This window comes from Phascolarctos cinereus, unplaced genomic scaffold (assembly GCF_003287225.1).
Source record: "Phascolarctos cinereus isolate Bilbo 61053 unplaced genomic scaffold, phaCin_HiC Scaffold_7;HRSCAF=346, whole genome shotgun sequence".
NCBI lineage: Eukaryota > Metazoa > Chordata > Mammalia > Diprotodontia > Phascolarctidae > Phascolarctos > Phascolarctos cinereus.
Genome location: NW_027556180.1, coordinates 194,278 through 211,939, shown reverse-complemented (window position 1 = coordinate 211,939; position 17,662 = coordinate 194,278). Strand labels below are relative to the sequence as shown.

At 50.2% G+C, this 17,662-nt stretch overlaps 2 protein-coding genes across 6 annotated transcripts; one reads left to right on the top strand and one right to left on the bottom strand.

The window, feature by feature from the left end:
* The first annotated feature begins 53 nt into the window (after nucleotides 1-53).
* Nucleotides 54-6,492, top strand: C1QBP (complement C1q binding protein). Its single transcript, XM_020964703.2, has 6 exons — nucleotides 54-374; nucleotides 3,732-3,882; nucleotides 4,403-4,493; nucleotides 4,987-5,082; nucleotides 5,409-5,531; nucleotides 6,158-6,492. Exons 1-6 carry the CDS (start codon nucleotides 146-148, stop codon nucleotides 6,305-6,307), a joined length of 840 nt encoding a protein of 279 aa, XP_020820362.1. The 5' UTR covers nucleotides 54-145; the 3' UTR covers nucleotides 6,308-6,492.
* RPAIN (RPA interacting protein) lies at nucleotides 6,401-17,286 on the bottom strand. 5 transcript variants are annotated; one of them, XM_020964706.2, is made up of 7 exons: nucleotides 17,104-17,286; nucleotides 13,769-13,939; nucleotides 13,431-13,491; nucleotides 7,866-7,977; nucleotides 7,699-7,762; nucleotides 7,278-7,418; nucleotides 6,401-6,637 (listed from the first exon to the last, which is right to left on the bottom strand). In XM_020964706.2, exons 1-7 carry the CDS (start codon nucleotides 17,185-17,187, stop codon nucleotides 6,608-6,610), a joined length of 663 nt encoding a protein of 220 aa, XP_020820365.1. In that variant the 5' UTR covers nucleotides 17,188-17,286; the 3' UTR covers nucleotides 6,401-6,607. The 5 variants fall into 5 exon arrangements, with proteins under 5 accessions (XP_020820365.1, XP_020820363.1, XP_020820364.1 ...); XM_020964704.2 differs by lacking the exon at nucleotides 17,104-17,286 and adding an exon at nucleotides 16,829-16,985; XM_020964705.2 differs by lacking the exon at nucleotides 17,104-17,286 and adding an exon at nucleotides 16,865-16,984.
* Between the last annotated feature and the right edge of the window lie 376 nt (nucleotides 17,287-17,662).

Below are 17,662 nucleotides of genomic sequence, written 5' to 3'. Positions count from 1 at the left end.
CTGTGCCGCTCCGATGTGGCGCAGAACTTCCGGGGCGGGGTGACCTTGTGCCCTTCCGGCCTGGGCACTTCCCGGCGTGTTCTGCGCTCTCAGCTGTCCTTCCGGTCGCCGTGGTTGCTTCCAGACCCCTCCGCGTGTCTCGGTCATGGCCCCGCTGCTGCTTCCCCTGCTGCTGCGCCCCGTGGCCCGGGCCCTGCGCCCCGCCGCCCTCCCGACGCTCCGCCCCGCCGTGGCCACCGCCACCCGCGCCTTCGGAAGCCTCCTGGGAGGAGGAATCGCCAGCGGGTCGGGACCCGCGCGTCCCCGCCTCCTACAGCCGCCTCGGAGCGCGCCCGGCCTGTGCTCGTGCACATGCGGGGGGCTCCACACCGAGGGTGAGTGCGCGCGGTTGGGACCCGGGGAGGGGTTCCCACGCCGACCTCGCGGGGTGCGCACGTGGCCCCGCACCCCTCAAAGGCGGTCAGGTCGCGTCTGGGGCGCTGATTATGCAGACTGGGAGGGGCTGGGTTTGAAACTGGGGCTCCTCCTCCCCTTGACGGAGAGACCGGTGCGCGGCGCTGACCGTGAGAGTCGTGGTCGTGGGTACGGAGGGAGCAAGCCCCACGTGGCTCTGACCCTAACCCCCAGACCTGTTCTCAGGAGGAACTCTTGCTGTGGGGGTCCCCGCAGCTTCCTCGCCTTCCCACTGCCCGGCCATCCTGGCTCTGTCTCTCGCCCCCTCCCCCGTCTCCTCCCTCTCCTCTGGACTTCACTAATTCTGTGGTTTCTTACTAATCACACCAGACTGTCTGATCTAAAGCAAATCAATGACCATTAGAGCCAGGACTATCCATAGTGCACTGGGGCATCTGGCACTAGCGCTTTCCTCAGCGAGCAGCCTTTGGAATTGGCGCCCCGAGAGTCTACCCACGTGATGGTAGCTCCCATAGACTCTGGACACTGCTACTGCCTTGAACCTCTTTCTTAAATTAACTTGAAGAGAAATGTTGAGGAAAAACCCCTTCATTGGTGGAGAGTGGGTTGGTGACCACATTTCCCTAGTGAATACTAGGATCCTATACATTGTTAAGTTCTTATTTGTTTTTGTTTTTATTGTTACATCGTTAAGTTGTTTAGTCAATGACCAGATAATATTTCTGTGGAGAGGCAGCAGAAGCTGATAGAATCAGAGATTCTAATTGATTAATGTGAGATTTTGGCATCGGTAGTTGATGGGTAGTCAGAGAGGGAAGGGGAAAGGAAGAAACATTTATTACATGCCTACTATGTGCCAGGCATTGTGCACTTTACAAATATCTCATTATTGAGCCCCTCCACAACCTTGGGAGGTAAGGGGCTATTCCCCATATTACAGTTAGGGAAACTATACAGGCAGCGGGCAGTGAAGGGACTTACCCAGGGTCACCTAGCAAGTAAGTGTCTGAGGCTGGATTTGAAGACAGGTCTTCCTGGCTCCAGGCCCAATGGGCTATGGGGTAAGAAGTCCTCCTGGGGCAGCTGCCAGGAGGCACTGGGGCTGAAGCCCCACCGTCCCACTTCCTGGGACCTCAGTTGGCAGTAAATGACAACATGCAGCAACATATGCATCTTTACCAGAGACTTGGGGGGGGGTGGAGGGGTTGTGTCTCTTTTTTCTTTAAAGAACTTGTTTTTTTTCTTTTTGGTGAGACAATCCCGGGTTAAGTGACTTGCCCAGAGTCACACAGCTAGTAAGTGTCAAGGGTCTGAGGCTGGATTTGAACTCAGGTCCTCCTGACTTCAAGGCTGGAGCTCTATCCACTGGCCCACCTAGCACCCCTTTAAAGAACTTGAAGTGACTTAGATGTTTGGGTGGGGGGTGGGAAGGGCCAGAGTTAGCCACCCTGACCCCTGTCACGACTCTGTCCTCCCTCCCACGGTGGCCTTTTCTCCTGCCACCACCCCTCCGCCTGCCCCCCACTTATGGCTGCTGTGGTCTGTATCTTGGGCCACAACAGTCAGGCACAGGAAGGCTTAAGTTAGTACATTCCTTTCTAGTCTTCTCTTGTCCTGGCTGAACCTACCTGGTGCCTCTAACTAGCTGCTCACCTTAGGAAGGGCCTTGGTGAGCTGAAGTGTCTTGCGGAGGGCAGTCATGGCAGTGAAGGACACACACTGATGGCTGAAGGAATTGGGGTCCTTTAACTGGAAGAAATGGGCAGGGCCAGGAGCAGCCATGTGAGGAAGTGACAAAGGAGGAGTGCCTTAAAGTGGGCAGTCTTAAAGCAGAAGCTGGATCAGTGACCTTCCTCTCTTGCCACCTTCTAGGACATGTAATACCCTTCCCCCCTCACCCTGGGCGGGGCTGGGGGAGCTGCAGGGTGAAGGATGAGGGAACTAGCAGCACCATTGCAGGTTGGCATCTCATCCTTAACCTAGCAGAGGTGAAATGACTCGTCCACAGTAATTAGGTCTTGTCTCCCTGGACCTTGCCTCTTATTGAGACACTGGGACATCTGACCCAAAATTGCTCAAGAAAACAAATAGGCCAGGTTCTTCTTAGATGTGCCTGTTCAGGTAGTGTGCGCAGCTATCCAGTAGTGGATAAATCCTTAACACAAACTACTCAGGAAAGATGGACAAATTCACTGTGAACGTTGGAAAGTGGTCTAGCAGATGCCTAGGGTAGACTGCCGTCTCAGAGCAGATTTTACCACATTGTTGACATGAAAAATGCCACCTGTGAGCCAAATCAGAGGGGGGTGAATGGAAGGTTACGTATTTCACCACTGTGGAGATAGAGGATAACTTGGCAATCTCACATAGAAAAAAATGTAAATGATTTCCCCAGTACAGGTAGCAAGATTCAGAAGAAAAGAGAGATTCAGAACAATATCATTACACTTGACATTTCCAGTAAAAAACTTCCATTTTCCCCCACACTGATTCTGTCATTTGGCGCCCATTAAACCCGGCATCCAGAGAAGCAAATCATTTTCACCTGCAACATGAATTGCCAGACTATTAGCTTGTGACTCCCCCTCTTAGCCTGCACTGGACTCCAGATTTTGGTCCATTTCCCTTCCACCCCTGCTTTGGGGTCCATCCTGAGGTCTGCTGTGCTCTGCAGGCTCAGGCTATCTCGGCGGCTCAGCGCCTTCTGGATTTGCACCTAGCTTCCAATGCCTCCCCCTCAAGGGGCTGATTCCCGAGTCTTCCTGCCCACCATCGCTATATGATAAATGCCCTATGTTTGTGTCAGTCTGGTTCCCTCATTTGATCGAGTCCAGGGACTGTTACATTTTCATCTTGGCACTAAATGGGCATTTAGTCAGGAGGAAACAGGCCCTGCCCTTGGGGAGCTTCCTTCTTCTTGGGAAGGGACCGTGCCGGGACTCAGGAGCTGGGCTCAGTCAGGAAGGACTCCTGCAGAGGCACTGAGGGCACCTGTTCCTTGTCTGTCATTTATTCCTGGCTAGCCTTGACTCCAGATTCATGTTCACAGCTGTTGGGGAGAGGGAACTGAGGCCCTGCCCATACCTCCCACCCCCTGTGTTAGAGAGGTAGATGGGGGAGGCAGCCAGGAGGTATGTGGCCATACTGGCATCATGATGGTCTCAGGCCTCCCCACCCAACTCAACCTTGAAGTCCATGAGAAAAGTGAGAGTTTTAGTCGAGGCTGGCCGTGCCAAGGGTCTCTGCATCTGTCTTTAACACGAACCCATGATAAGAGTTTAAACGATGGCATTCCCGTATCTCCATTTTTATTTCAGGGGACAAGGCCTTTGCCAAATTCCTGACAGATGAAATTAAAGAGGAGAGGAAAATCCAGAAACACAAATCCCTCCCCAAGATGTCTGGGGATTGGGAACTGGGTGTGCAAGGGACAGAAGCCAAGTTAGTCCGGAGATTAGCTGGCGAGAGGTGAGTCTGGCCTGGACTGGGAGGGACTGTTGGTATGCCCCGGGCACTCACTGCTGGTCCTATGACCACAGACTGAGAGCTGGAAAAGGGGACCTTAGCGGACATCAGATGGTAGGTAGAACTTGTGTGTCATCACTAAATCCCACACTCCTGAGTCACTGGAACAGCCCTATACAATGGTCCTTTCAGGTGGGTGTTTGAGGGGAGTTGGGGAGAAAGGTGTCCAAAGAGGGACCACCCCTAAAACATGCTGTCCCTCCTGATGGTGGTAGGGAAAGGGCCAAGCTTGAGAAACTAGCCATGGAAGGATGATGGTGGCGGGGGGGGGGGGAATAGGCCCCTGAAACGCAGCAGCGCTGCTTTGGGCTTCTACTTCCATCCCTTACAAAAACCATGTTGTTGGGTCACGGGACACGAACTCCCTTGGCCTGGAGAGGCTGCTGGTGTGCCCTGTGGGGAAGGGGCGGAGGAGGGGATCGCAACAGATACGGGACCCACTTGATTTCTTTTTCTGCTTCAGGATTACAGTCACATTCAATATTAACAACAGTATCCCACCGACATTTGATGACGAACCACCAGAGGGACAGAAAGCCCATGAACAGCAAGAGGTGAGCTCAGCCTGGGGCTTCAGCGCCCCCTTCCAAGAGTACATTTGGGCACTGAGCACATGAGGGTATGGGAGCCTTTCACACCCCAGCTTGTCAGGGTCCACCAGGTTAATTCAGTTGTGGTGGATACTGTGTGCAGATCCTCCTGAAACAGATCAATGCAGGGTAATTGAGGCAAGAGAGGGCCCCATTCCAGCATGAGCCACATTCCCAGGGTCCACAGTGTGGGCAGGAGATGGAGCACTAAGTCTGAGAAACCGCGACAGCCAAGAAGGGAATGTGTAAGAAAGGGGGTCATGTTGGCAAGCAGATTGGAATGCCATTTTGGAAGGTACCAGGTGTCAGAGGACAGGGTCATATTTGGTCCTGGAAGTAATTGGCAGGTGCTGAAGAGAAGCCATTGACAGGGAGTGACCCTATCAGGCCTTGGTGGGGAGGGAGCTGGGCCCTGGGCCAATAGAACCCTGGCTAACTGACTTCTCCTCGGGTCCAGCCTGAACTTACATCAACCCCAAACTTCGTGGTGGAGGTTGTGAAGGACGATACCAAGAAGGCCCTTGTGTTGGACTGCCACTATCCAGAGGACGAGGTAGAACCGGGGGTGGGGGGGATGGTTTCCCGTGGGGCAGGGCCTGCTCCCTCCATCTCCTTGTGGCCTCTGTGGGGAGGGGCAAGGCAAGGTTGGGTGGGAAATGCTGAGGTCAGTCCCTGAGTCACTTGGCTAGGGTAAACCAGCAGCAAGGTGGTGGTCCTGGCAGTGTCACCCCCGTTTCATAGTTGGGAAGGTGAGGCTCAGAGAGACCAATTAATTGGCTTCTCAAGCCTAGGCCTCATGACTCCAAACAAGGAACTCTTTCCACAGCCCCAGGCCCTTGGCTAGCACCCAGCCCCCATTCTTTTCTGAAAACTTTTTAGGTTGGACAGGAGGAAGAGGATGAGAGTGACATTTTCTCCATCCGGGAAGTTAGCTTTCAGCCCACCAGCGAATCTGACTGGAAGGATACAAACTACACACTCAACACGGATTCCCTGGACTGGGTAGGTACGGGGGATCTTAGCCAGAGTGGGGTGCTTTGGCCATGTCCCCTCCCCCACTCACTAAGAGCTTAGACAAGTGCCCCACTGTCACAGCCTTCCTGTTCTGGGGACTTGTATTCTAGGGCCTAGAATGTCCTTCTGTTAGCTCTGAGCCCCCAGGCAGAGAGAACGGTGGCCGAGCACCTCTGAGGATGCCTAAAGCCCCACTGTAGTAGCAAAGGCCTAGGGTTAGAGCGCTAGGAACAAGAACCTTAAAGGGAGGTCTCGTGGGCCCAGAGGGCCAGCTTTCCCCTCTGCAGGCCTGGTGGCCCTCATCAGGAGGCTTCACCTCTTCCTGGCTTGTCTCCCCCTATCCTCCCTGAAAACAGGACTTGGTCTCTGCACTTCAAGTTTGAGACACCTCCGTGCCTAGTTTGGGGTTTGCCTCTGAGTTCCTTATTCTTTTATCTGGTGACGTAGGGGGGGAACCAGCTGAAGGTAAGAATGACCTGGACAAAAATCAAGGGTCAGTGTCTGCAGGGTTGGGCTCTACCTCCTTGGAGGTGTGGCCAGGCACTTTGCCCAGCCTATACAGAAGAACCCAGTTGGCCCAGAGGAGCAGGCCACCAAGACCTGTCTTGTTCCAGGCCCTGTATGACCACTTGATGGACTTCCTGGCTGACCGAGGGGTGGACAACACATTTGCAGATGAACTGATCGAGCTCAGCACAGCCTTAGAACACCAGGAGTACATCAGCTTTCTGGAAGATCTGAAAGGGTTTGTCAAGTGTCAGTAGGGGAGGCCTGACGCTGCGAGACCCTGCCCTTCAAAGAGAAGTTATGTAGAAGCTATCATGAAGAAAGCGCGGTAGAATGCTGTCAGACGTAGATCATGTTCCCTAACCCTTTTATTTCCTTGCTCCATGTGCATTTTTGTACACCACCACAGAATGATGAGAAATAAAACACTTGGGCCCCTCCAGCGTCCAATGTCAGTCCTGGCTCCCCTCAGTCCCCTCCCCATACCCAGGAATAAATAGAATTATCCATAGAAACATGACCCCTCGCTCCACGAGGAGGACATCCTCCAGAGGCCATCAGAGAAGAACCATCCAAGTGTCGCACACCTGTACACAGAAGAGAACAATCTGTAACTATGGAGGGCCACAGCAGGACCAGGTGGGGGGCGGTGGCAGGGAGACACCAGGAAGGGGGCAGGGGGGGGATGCTAACCCTGTGTGGCCGGCAGGCTCACTGCCTTGTCCTGAGCAGCCTTTCTGACTAGGGCTTCTCCTCTCAGGCCTCTAATAATGAGGAGGGGCAGCTCACTACTTCACCAGGCAGCCCAGCACACCAGCGCCTGTCCTCACCAGGAGTCTTTAAGCATGTAGGCTGACCCTTTTGAGGTCAGGTGGTCAAAGGGATCCTTATGTGTGGGTTGGCCTGAAGGCCTCTGACATGGTGATGCTCCCCACCCCTCCCATACACAGGCTGTTCTCTTAGATACTGACTCACTCTAAGCTGGCGGTCCACTGACAACTCTAGCTCTTCTCCCAGGAACTGCCCTGGCCTTGTCTCCCTTCTTAGTTACATGTGCAGATTTTATGGTTTCCCTTTCTGCCTGCTAAAAGGCAATCAGCTTCCTGGCATCTGATGATGAAGGATTCAGGGTCAAAGGGCAATGCAGTACATCAGACAGAAGCAGCCCCACCGAGCCTCCCTCAGGAGCCAGAAGGCTCCAGTGCGCTGAATGTGCGCTAAGCCTACCACACAGCTCAGGAGAAGACTGGCATTTTCTTCTGTTCCGCTGGTGACAGAAAACTCAGGCCTGTGGGCACAGAACTCACTGTGTCTGTTCACACTTTCCTCTAAGAGGGCCCGGAAGATCTGTTCTGTCAGCTCTGGAGCCTGAGGGGGAACATGGTGAAGGAAAGTAATACCCCCACCCCCACCCCCGTGGTTCTCCTGGAGGCCCCTCCCTCTGAGTGGACGGCCCCTTTTAGGACCACAGCCCTGCTCCAGACACCTGTGCTCTTCCCCTTCCTATTTGTCTTCCTGCTTTAGAACACAATCCTAGAAGGCAGGGGCTCTTCAGTGCTCCACACACAGTCAGCACTTAATGCGCGCTGCCTCACTATAAACAGGCAATTGTACAATGTCTAAGGGACAGCAAGAGGGGACAACTCACCTGAGACGAGAGACGGAGGCCACACTGACACAGGACTGTGCCTCTTACCACAGTCAGGTTGTACCTAAAAGCAGACCCATTCTCAGAAGCCAGCTAGAAAAACCACCTTTGGTTTGAAATCTCAATGGCCCCAACTCAAAGCTGCCCCCAAAGACTGAAGCTCTTACCTTGAACACACTGGACAGATGAGCCCATCTGTCTGCAGCCCCTCCAACAGCGCCCAGAGGCACCTGTCGTCAAACCACAAACTCCTTTCATATTCCTCAATGAAGGCTTGTTCTGGAAGGGAAAGGAAAGCTATGTCACTCAGGGCAAAACCAACATTCTCTTCCCCTGGCACAGAAAAATGGCAATGAGGAAACCTCCAAGTGTCCAGGGACAGGAGGAACACAACTGGGAAACCTCATCCCACAGCCAGGCTGCGTGTGCTACAGAAAAAAGCAATTAGACGCAATGCTGGTAGGGCTGTGGAAAATCAGACACGTTCAGTCATCGTGCAAAGATAATCTGGCAGCATGGAGGACTCTATAAAAAGAAGCGCCCTCTTGGACCCAGTAACCCCATGGTTGGGAAATGCCTGGAGAGTCCTCTAAAGCTCAGTCATATTTCCATAGCAACATTATATGGGACTGCAAAACAAACTAAATGCCCCCAGTAAGCGGGGGTGGGGGGCGGGGGGCCGTGTTAGATTAAAATATGCTACGTTCACATAACAGACTACTGTAATGTAATTAAGACCTACAAGTAATCTGGAAAAAATGTTTAAAAGGGGAGAAGGCAAAACCAGAAGAATAAAATAGATACAAAACAAAGGCCATTTAAAAGGAAAAGTAAGTTATGAGAGGACAAAGAATCCTGACAGAGACTTGAGAGGGAGGGACTGAGACGAGATTTTGTAGACTGAAATTTAAAAACACATTCAATGAGCTGTATTAATGGTCAATATTAAATCTATTTTCTTTTAAGTTCTCTGACAGGCAGGCACTGAAGCCACCTAGTTCTTAGTGTGGGACCCCAGCTCTACTCCTAGGTCATAAAGAGCATGGTAATGAAGTGTTCCTATAATATTTTACTGGTTGGAAAAGCCAAAGGCAGTATTTTCCCTGACCAGCCTTACCAAAAATCTCGCTTTTCTGTATCTGGATTCTTAAGGGAATGGCTATTTCCATGGTAAAGAGCAGTGATCAAGCACTTACCATATACCAGGCCCTGTGCTAAGCCACAGGAATATAAAAACAAAACAAAGTCCTCAAGGAACTGGCCTCATAGATGACAAAAGGGCAGCAAATATCTTCCCTGGATGGAAAAAAAGTTTTTTAAAAACCTCTCCGTAAATCTCAGTTTTTATAATGATTTTGTGTCCCTGTGGGCATCAATTCAGACACAGCTTGTCTGGTCACTGACTGGCAACGAAAGCAAACTGAAAGATGAAAAAGGCTCCTGACCCAACGAGCAGGGCCTGGGTCAGATGAGGCCAGGAACCTTGGCTGGCAAACACTCGCTTTCCTTGCCAGACAGAGAGTCTCGCGCACTCGTGATTTGTGGTATTCCAGAACAGATGAACAGTTAGAAACAGTCCGACTTCACAAAAGAGCCCCATGAGGTTGGGGTGAGACCCAACAAAATCATCTCGTCCTGTGGGCATTTGGGGACCAAACAGGGAGCATGACAACTAGAGACATGAAGTGGAACACTGTTGGCTGTTTCTAGGACAGTTCTATCAGTGAGGAAATCAGGAGGTAGCAACAGCAGGTGAACAGATAAAGTTTGGGACAATGCCTGACTCTAACCCAAAGGATAAAAGAGCAATCCATCCCGAGGCAGCCATTTACGATTTACATGGTTTCTCAAAGGAGGGAAGATTCTAAAGGAATGAATATGACCATGGCCCATCCCGAGAGACAAGCCAAGCCAAGCAGCAGCACAGCACGCAGAGGTCTGTTTGGCATCTCAACCATACCGGCTACCTTGGGGAGGGAAAAGTCATGGCAAGCTTCTTCCGGTTCTATATTTCAGACTAGAGGGACCATTTGCATTGGTGGAAGGGATTGTTTCCTGTACCAATGACATAAGCTTCAGTCAAAAATAAATGACCATAATATTGCCAAAGATGACCAAGCCAACATCAGCACCCCTAGGCCCAAGTACTTGTTCTCACCTCTATCCAGACTTTAGAGGCTTCATGTACAGAGGCATCTCAGGTATGTTTGATGAAAACGAGAAAGGAGCCCTCAGCCCTTCAGAGGTGATTGTCCCCAGAAGTGAGAGTAACTGCCAGTCCAGACCCAAGTGTGATCCATGATTCCACAGAAATGCCAGATGCGGTGGAGCAATCTCAGCTGTAAGGAACGATTTCCAACAAGGTTCCAGCCCAGAAATGGCAAGATCATGCTCCCGTGCTCCCATGAATCCAAAAGATGAAACCACGGAACAGCGACAGAAGCAGGGGAGACATCAGAGAGGGAAGTGAGTGCTCCCCCGGTGCGTGTGCCCACTGTCACAATGTCCTGTCCAAATACAGAGATATCCCTTTGCAGACCATCATGGTGAGCAAACTGAACTCAAGCTACCAACAATGTACATGCTTCCAAAGACCGGGATGAAGCTAGCATGCCACACAGGAAACACCACATGCCCAAATAAGGTTGTGCCACTGAACCAGCCACTGTCTGGTGAGCCCAGTGATACTTAAATGACAGATGGCTACAGCTAGTGACCTAGCCCAGAACTGAGCAGGAGAATGGGCTAGATTGCTTCTGGCAAACTAAACAGAATAGAAACTCACTGAAAACCCTTATTGGGATATGGTGCTAGATGAGGGGCAAGCATTTAATTCCTAGGCTCCCAATCCCTCCCCCCTGCCCCTGCAAAAAAAAAAAATCTCTTGTACCACACAGTCAAACCACGTCCAGAAAAGGGTGCCTTCCAACATCCTGATCACTGATCCTCTGGAAGGAATCTTGCCTGGCTGCTGCATTCATCAGAATTCTGAGGCTTTCCAGTTTGGTTGTTCTGGTTCTGCTCACTTCACTTGGCATCACGTCACAGAGATCTCTGGGGGTTTCTCTGACGCCATCGCCTTCATCACTTTTTGCAGCCTGTTAAGGCTCCGTTCAGTTCACCTACAGGAATCTATTCAGCCATTTGCCACTATGATCACCCCCTTAGCTCCCAGTCTGGTGCCACCACAAAAAGAGCTGCCATACACATTGTACATGTGGATCCTTTTCTTCTTGCTTCTATATCTTTGTGGTATAGGATGGTTCCATAGGGGGTGCCCAGCTGAGTGACTTCTGGCTGTAGTTCTCAGCGTCTCCAGGATGGCTAGGCCAGGCCACAGCTCCATCAACACTTCATGAACAAATTCTTCCAGCCTCTGCCATTCTCCTTGAGTGATCTGGAGCATTTCTTCATATGGCTCTTTTGAAGTTTGAATTTCTTCTCTCAAGAATGGCTTGTTCCTACCCTTTGACAATTTATCAGTTAGGGACTATGAGGAGTGCCACCTTGTGAAGCAGCAGAGGGTTAGCAAGGCCAACCCGTGGGTGCTCAAGGACGAAAATGCGGGACGAGAAAAGAAAGAAAACAGAAAGGAAAAGATGGAGAAAGCCCTGCTTCCCCCACCCAGGGCTGCTAGACCCTACCTAATCTTGTCTGCCTAGATGCTCCTGCAGAGGAGACAGGAGGGGCACCCAAGAGAACAAAGGCAGGAAAACATCTTGGGGTCTCAGAGCAGATTCTTGTGGGGGGATCTGCACAAGTGTGAAGGTGAGCTTTGAGATGCCTGGACACAAGGTATCTGGAAGAGAGGAAGATGCCGGAGCATGGAAAAGGTGCCAATGGTGTCACCTAGAGTCAACTAACCCAAGGCACTGGTCAGGAGGCTTCAGCAAGTGCCAGACCACAATGGACAACGTCTGCGACTCACAATGACTTCCCTGGGCTTGTTCAATGGCTCTTCTCCCAAGGTGCTCCCACCCACACGTCAAGATCATTCAAGACTCTTTGGAAGAGGAAACAATGGAAATACCCGTTCATCCCCCCACCCAATAATAAGGCACAAAAATGAGGAGGTGGACTCTCCTCAAAGGTGCTCGTCACCATCTGGCTCAAGGAGGGATGGCTTCCCAGGGGGCAAGGGACACTTGTTTGCTGATGACACTGGGGGTGTTGCATGAAGCCCAAGGCATTACAGAGCCTCCTGGAAGACATCTGGCATCACTTGAAGGAGTTCAGATTTTCCATCCACACAAGGAACACCAAATGGATGAAGAATACCATGTGGGAGCCACATGGGTGTGTGTGTGTGAGTGTGTGTGTAGATATTCAACCTGCATTTGAATGGACATCCTACTGTTAACCCATCATATGTATTTCTGGGACCCAGAACAAGGGGACCACAAGCTGGGCAGGGCTAAAAAGGAGGCAGAGAGCAGACTAGACCACACTGAGACACTGCCAACCTCCTTTATGGACCACAGCTTTTCCTATAGCAAAGACCCATGCAAATATTTTACTGCTGCTGCTGTCCCCAGGCCGAGAATGAAAGATGAGCATCATAGAGAGGGGCAAAGGGCACAATCAAGCTGTAATAGCACAAGGAACTCTGAAGGACAGGACCACAAGAGCTTATGGGGCCGTGGGAGGACAGGATGGCCAGTACTCCTGGCGCCCAGGCCTCTGTGTGGGAAGGCATGGAGGAATAACACAGCAGGGGCACACACAGATGGCTTAGGGAGAGGCCCCAGACCCACGCTTTGAGACCCTAAAACCCTGCCATGAGAGCAACAGAGCCCCCCAGTGGCCCTGAGCCAGCCTGGACAGAAAATACATACTCGGTACCAGGCACTCAGAGTATAAATACACCGAGGGTAACAGTCCTTCCTCCTCTCAAAGTGGGAGCCACATGGGTGTGTGTGTGAGTGTGTGTGTATGTACTGATCCGTACCACTCCCCCCACACACACACTCATGGACATAGTACAGGGAGATTCAGATGAATACAAGACAGTTATAAAGAGAGGGAGAGAGCCAGGGAGGGGCACGTAGTCAGCCTGAGGGCTGTGGAGGGGAGTCTAGAACACATTCACACCAGCAAAAGTAGCAATCCATGTGTATAAAGACCTAAGGCTTGCGAAACACTGGGTGTGTGCATTCTTATCAACACTGACATAGGACACCATTGGATCCTCACCAGACTTCAACTCCCCTTTTATGGACTAGGACACCGAAGGGACTTGCCCACAGTTCCCCAGCTACCATGTGTGGGGCAGGATTAGAACTCAAGCCTCCCTGGCTCTAGGTCCAGTGGTCTGGCCCACCTCATCATGTGGGAGAGTGGCAGAAAGTCTGCTCTGCTCTCAGATGCCATGGTTACATGGAAGACACCCTGGCCCACGCTTTTTCTTTCAAAGCTCTCTCAGGTCAGCACCATCTGGAGCACACTGGTATGGAGTGGCTTCTCGCCCCAGGCCCAGTCTCCTCACCTGTAGTCCACGCTTACCGCTCTCCCACAGGCCAGCCCTGGAACAGATCCTCGGGCATTCCCCCAAGCTCAGAGAGGGGAGGGATCTGCCCAAGACTGGCCAGCCACGTCTGCCCTAGGATGCAGGCCTCCTGATGCCTAGGCTAGTGAACACTGAGACAAGGGGGAGGTGCCAGCACATGGGGCAGGTTTGTGGCCAAATTGCCGCAAGGGAGCTGGAGCATCCAAGGCCCACATTCCAGAATCACCTTGACTCATCAGCTCCTGCTGGATGTCCTCCAGGACAGCAAGTTCCTCAGGGTCCTCCACCTACAAGGGAGAGGAAGCATGTGGGTTTGTATTCTTCTCCTCCAAAGGATCCCAAGCTGTGGCCCAGCGTAGCCATGACCCCTCGAGGGAGCGGGCAGGAGGGACCTCAGGACCGCCCTTTCATAGCGCCCTGGTGCACCAGCCTTTTCCCCACTAATGCTAAAGAAATAAGGGGCTCCCAGACCTCCTGGTCTCTGTCCCAAGAGTTGTCCAAATACTGAAAAGGATGGAGGATAGTCCCTCGTACCCCTCACTCACCACCTGTGGGCAGACAGACCTGTGCAAAAGTCCTGCTGCACCTCTGGGCCAAGCTCTCGTGGGTGGACTGCAAGGTCAGCCACTCTGCCTCCATCACCTCCTGGGCCATGAGGCCTCGGGGAGCTACTCCCACTCGGCGATACTTGTCCAGGAGCCGGGCCCTGCTGTTTTTCATTCTCTGAAAGCATCCCTGGGAGGAGAAAGATAAGTGAGTGCAAAATACAAAAATATGAGCAACACAAAGTAGAGGCCAGACAAATGATGCCCCAGGCCCTTCCCTGCACGAGAACCCCTGAGAGCTTAGGACCAAGCTGCAGGGTAATTGTGGGGAAAGGGGGTGGGGGGAGAATGGCCTGACTTTAGGGTGGAGAAGAAGCAAGCCTCACTTACATGAGAGGACGCACAGGGCCTCCATCCAACATTTCTGTCCTTCATGAAATAATATTTCTTTTTTTTAATTATTAATTTATTTTGATTTATCAACAATCACTTCCATAAGCTTTTGAGTTTTAATTTATTCTCCCCCTCTCTCACCATCTCCCTGATATAGGCTCTACATATACATTCCTATTAAACATATTTTCACATTAGTAATGTTGTAAGGAAGAACTAGAACCAACAGGAGGAATCACCAGAAAGAGGAAACAACAAAACAGAAGAAAAAAAAATAGCAAATAGTACGCTTTGATCTGCATTCAAACTCCATAGTTCTTTCTTTGGATGTGGACAGCATTTTCCATCATGAGACTTTTGGAGATGTCTTAGATCCTTGCATTGCTGAGAACTAAGTCTATCAACATTAGTCACTGCACAATGTGGCTGTTACTGTGTACAACGTTCTCCTGGTTCTGCTCACTTCACTCAGCATCAGTCCATACAGGTCTTTCCAGGTTTTTTTGAGGTCTGCCTGCTCATCATTTCTTATAGCACAATAGTATTGCATTATATTCATATACCACAACTTGTTCAGCCATTCCCCAATTGATGGGCATCCCTTCCACTTCCAATTCTTTCCCACCACAAAAAGAGCTGCTATAAATATTTTTGTACATGTGGGTCCTTTTCCCATTTGTTTGATCTCTTTGGGATATAGCCCTAGAAGTGCTATTGCTGGGTCAAAGGGTATGCACATTTTTATAGCCCTTTGGGCATAGTTCCAAATTCCTCTTCAGAGTGGTTGGATCATTTCACAACTCCACCAACAATGCGTTAGTGTTCCAATTTTCCCACATCTTCTCTGACATTCATCATATTCCTCTTCTGTCATGTTGGCCAATCTGAGAGGTGTGATGTGGTACCTCAGAGTTGTTTTGATTTGCATTTCTCTAATCAATAGTGAATGAGAGCATTTTTTCATACAACAATAGATGGCTTTAATTTCTTCATCTGACAACTTCCTGTTCATATCCTTTGACTATTTATCAATTGGAGAATGACTTGTATTCTTATAAATTTGACTTAATTCTCTATATAAATGAGGCCCTTATGAGAGATACTAGTTGCAAAAATTCTTTCCCAATTTTCTACTTTCCTTCTAATCATGGTTGCATTGGCTTTTGTTTGTGAAAAAAAACTTTCCAATTTAATGTAATCAAGTCATCCATTTTGCTTTTCGTAAATGTTCTCTATCTCCTGTTTGGTCATGAATTCTTCTGTTCTCCATAGATCTAATAGGTAAACTATTCCTTGTCCTCCCAGTTTACTTATGGTATCAGCCTTTATATCTAACTCATGAACCCATTTTGGCTTTATTTTGGTATACGGTGTGAGATTTAGATCTATGCCTAGTTGCTGTCATACTCTTTTCCAGTTTTCCCAGCAGTTTTTGTCAAAGAGTGGGTCTTATCCCAGAAGCTGGGGTCTTTGATTTTATCAAATAGTAGATTACTATAATCACTGACTACTATGTCTTGCATACTTAACCCATTCCACCCATCCACCACTCTATTTCTTAGCCAGTACCAAGCAGTTTTGATGATTGCTGCTTTGTAATACAATTTATAATACAATGGCTAGGCCGCCTTCCCCTCAACTTCTTTTCATTAGTTCTATTCTGGACCTTTTGTTATTCCAGATGAATCCTGTTATTATTTTTTCTAACGTTATCAAATAATTTTTTGGTAGTTTGATTGGTATGGCACTGAATAAGTAAATTAGCTTAGGTAGAATTGTCATTTTTATTATATTAGCTCAGCCTACCCAAGAGCAACTGATGTTTTTCCAATTATTTAGATATGACTTTATTTGTGTGAAAAGTGTTTTGTAATTGTATTCATATAGTTCCTGGGTTTGTTTCCATAGGTAGACTCCTAAATATTTCATAATGTCTACAGTAATTTTAAATGGAATTTCTCTTGCTATCTTTTGCTGTTAGGCTTCATTGGTAATATATAGAAATGTCGATGATTTATGTGGGTTTATTTTACAGCCTGCAACTTTGCTAAAGTTGTTTATTATTTCAAGTAGTTTTTTACTTGATTCTCTAGGATTCCCTAAATATATCTCATATCATCTGCAAAGAGTGATAGTTTTGTTTATTCTTTGCCTATGAAATAACATTTCTAAGAGTGAGTGAGGCACAGGAAAAAAAAAATGGAGCCAGAGACAGAAAATGGCTAGGAGGAGCAGCTCAAACCAGGGACTTTAAAAGTGTAATCTCATGGAGTTTACAGAGAGAATAAAGATAGAATCTTTAGAAAATTAGGAAATAAAATTCAGAATAGATTTAGATTAGAAGGGAAGAGAAATGATGACAAGGAAGCAAAGGAAAACTAGAAATGAGGTTTTTTGCTTAAGAGGGCAGAGAAAGAGACTGCCCCAAGAGAGTGGATAAGTAGAAAACTAAACTCATTTAGTTAACAATTTAATTACATCCAAAGAAATAAGGCAAAGGGCAGGCAAAAAAGCAACAGGGAAGGGGGATAAGCTCTGAGCACAGACAAGCATCCAAGTCGGACAACCAAAACTAACGGTCGATGTCAACAACCCTGAAAGGGGGGGGAAAAGGAATGCAAACGAAATACATGAAGAGAAGGGCTACTGCCTGGGTAGTCTAGTCTACCACCTACCCACTACCCACGGTTAGTCTGGAAGAGGAGCCAAGCTTGGGCCTCACAAGTATTCCGGGCCAGTTCGAATAGCAGCGTTCCCAACTATTTTCCCAAAGGCTTAGACCCGAGGGCAGCGCCACCAACAATGCACACATGCATCAGGCGGCGAGAGGCGGTGCCCAGGAGAGTGGGCAGGATGGGGCGGGGCCTAGAGGCTAGGCCAAGGTAGGGTCGGCGGCAGGAGGAGGGGCGCCCGCGGGGCATGACGGGAGGGGCGATGCTCCCCGAACTAGACCGCGCTCACCTGCCGGTACGTCTCCTTCCAGGTCGGGCCCCCAGGGCGCTTGTGAAGTGCGCGTCGTCCCTGCCCCGCCGCTGCCTCCTCCATAACATCCGAGAGAGGCCCGGCTCCCGTGCGAGGCCGCTACTTCCGCCCCCACCGCACTGCATACTGGGTCACGGACTGCGCATGCGCGAGTGCTTCCGGCGCATCTTGGGAACGGTAGTCCGCAACCTTCTGGCTCTCTTAGGCCCTTCTCCTTCGGATTCCCGTCGGGAGAGCCACTGAGGCCCGGCAACATCGAGAGGACCCGATGAAAAAGATCTGGGGGCCTTTTAGCAGGCTTTGCCCACCCTGGCTTCAGTTTGCCTATGGGTATAAAGGATCTTTTGGACCTAGAAGTGGAGCGGCCTCAATAAAGTGACAACCCTGATCCTGAAGGGGCCAGCCCCAGGCACCACGCCGTCTATCGTGACGCCAACAGGTCAGAGTTCACAGCCCCAGCGGCAGATTCAGCCCGTGACCACCGCCCTTGGCAACCTCGGGTTCGGATTGGGCAGAATAATGGAGGTCACTGATTGGT

Coding starts and splice junctions, on each gene's coding strand:
- C1QBP (XM_020964703.2), top strand. CDS start 146: ATGGCCCCGCTGCTGCTTCCCCTGCTGCTGCGCCCCGTGGCCCGGGCC. Junction 3,883..4,402: donor CGGAGATTAGCTGGCGAGAG/GTGAGTCTGGCC, acceptor TTTCTGCTTCAG/GATTACAGTCACATTCAATA. Junction 5,532..6,157: donor ACACGGATTCCCTGGACTGG/GTAGGTACGGGG, acceptor GTCTTGTTCCAG/GCCCTGTATGACCACTTGAT.
- RPAIN (XM_020964704.2), bottom strand. CDS start 16,954: ATGTGTGCATTGTTGGTGGCGCTGCCCTCGGGTCTAAGCCTTTGGGAA. Junction 7,978..13,430: donor GCAGGAGCTGATGAGTCAAG/GTGATTCTGGAA, acceptor TTTCCCTTCCAG/AACAAGCCTTCATTGAGGAA. Junction 6,638..7,277: donor GTCTTCTCCTGAGCTGTGTG/GTAGGCTTAGCG, acceptor TTCTGTGTACAG/GTGTGCGACACTTGGATGGT.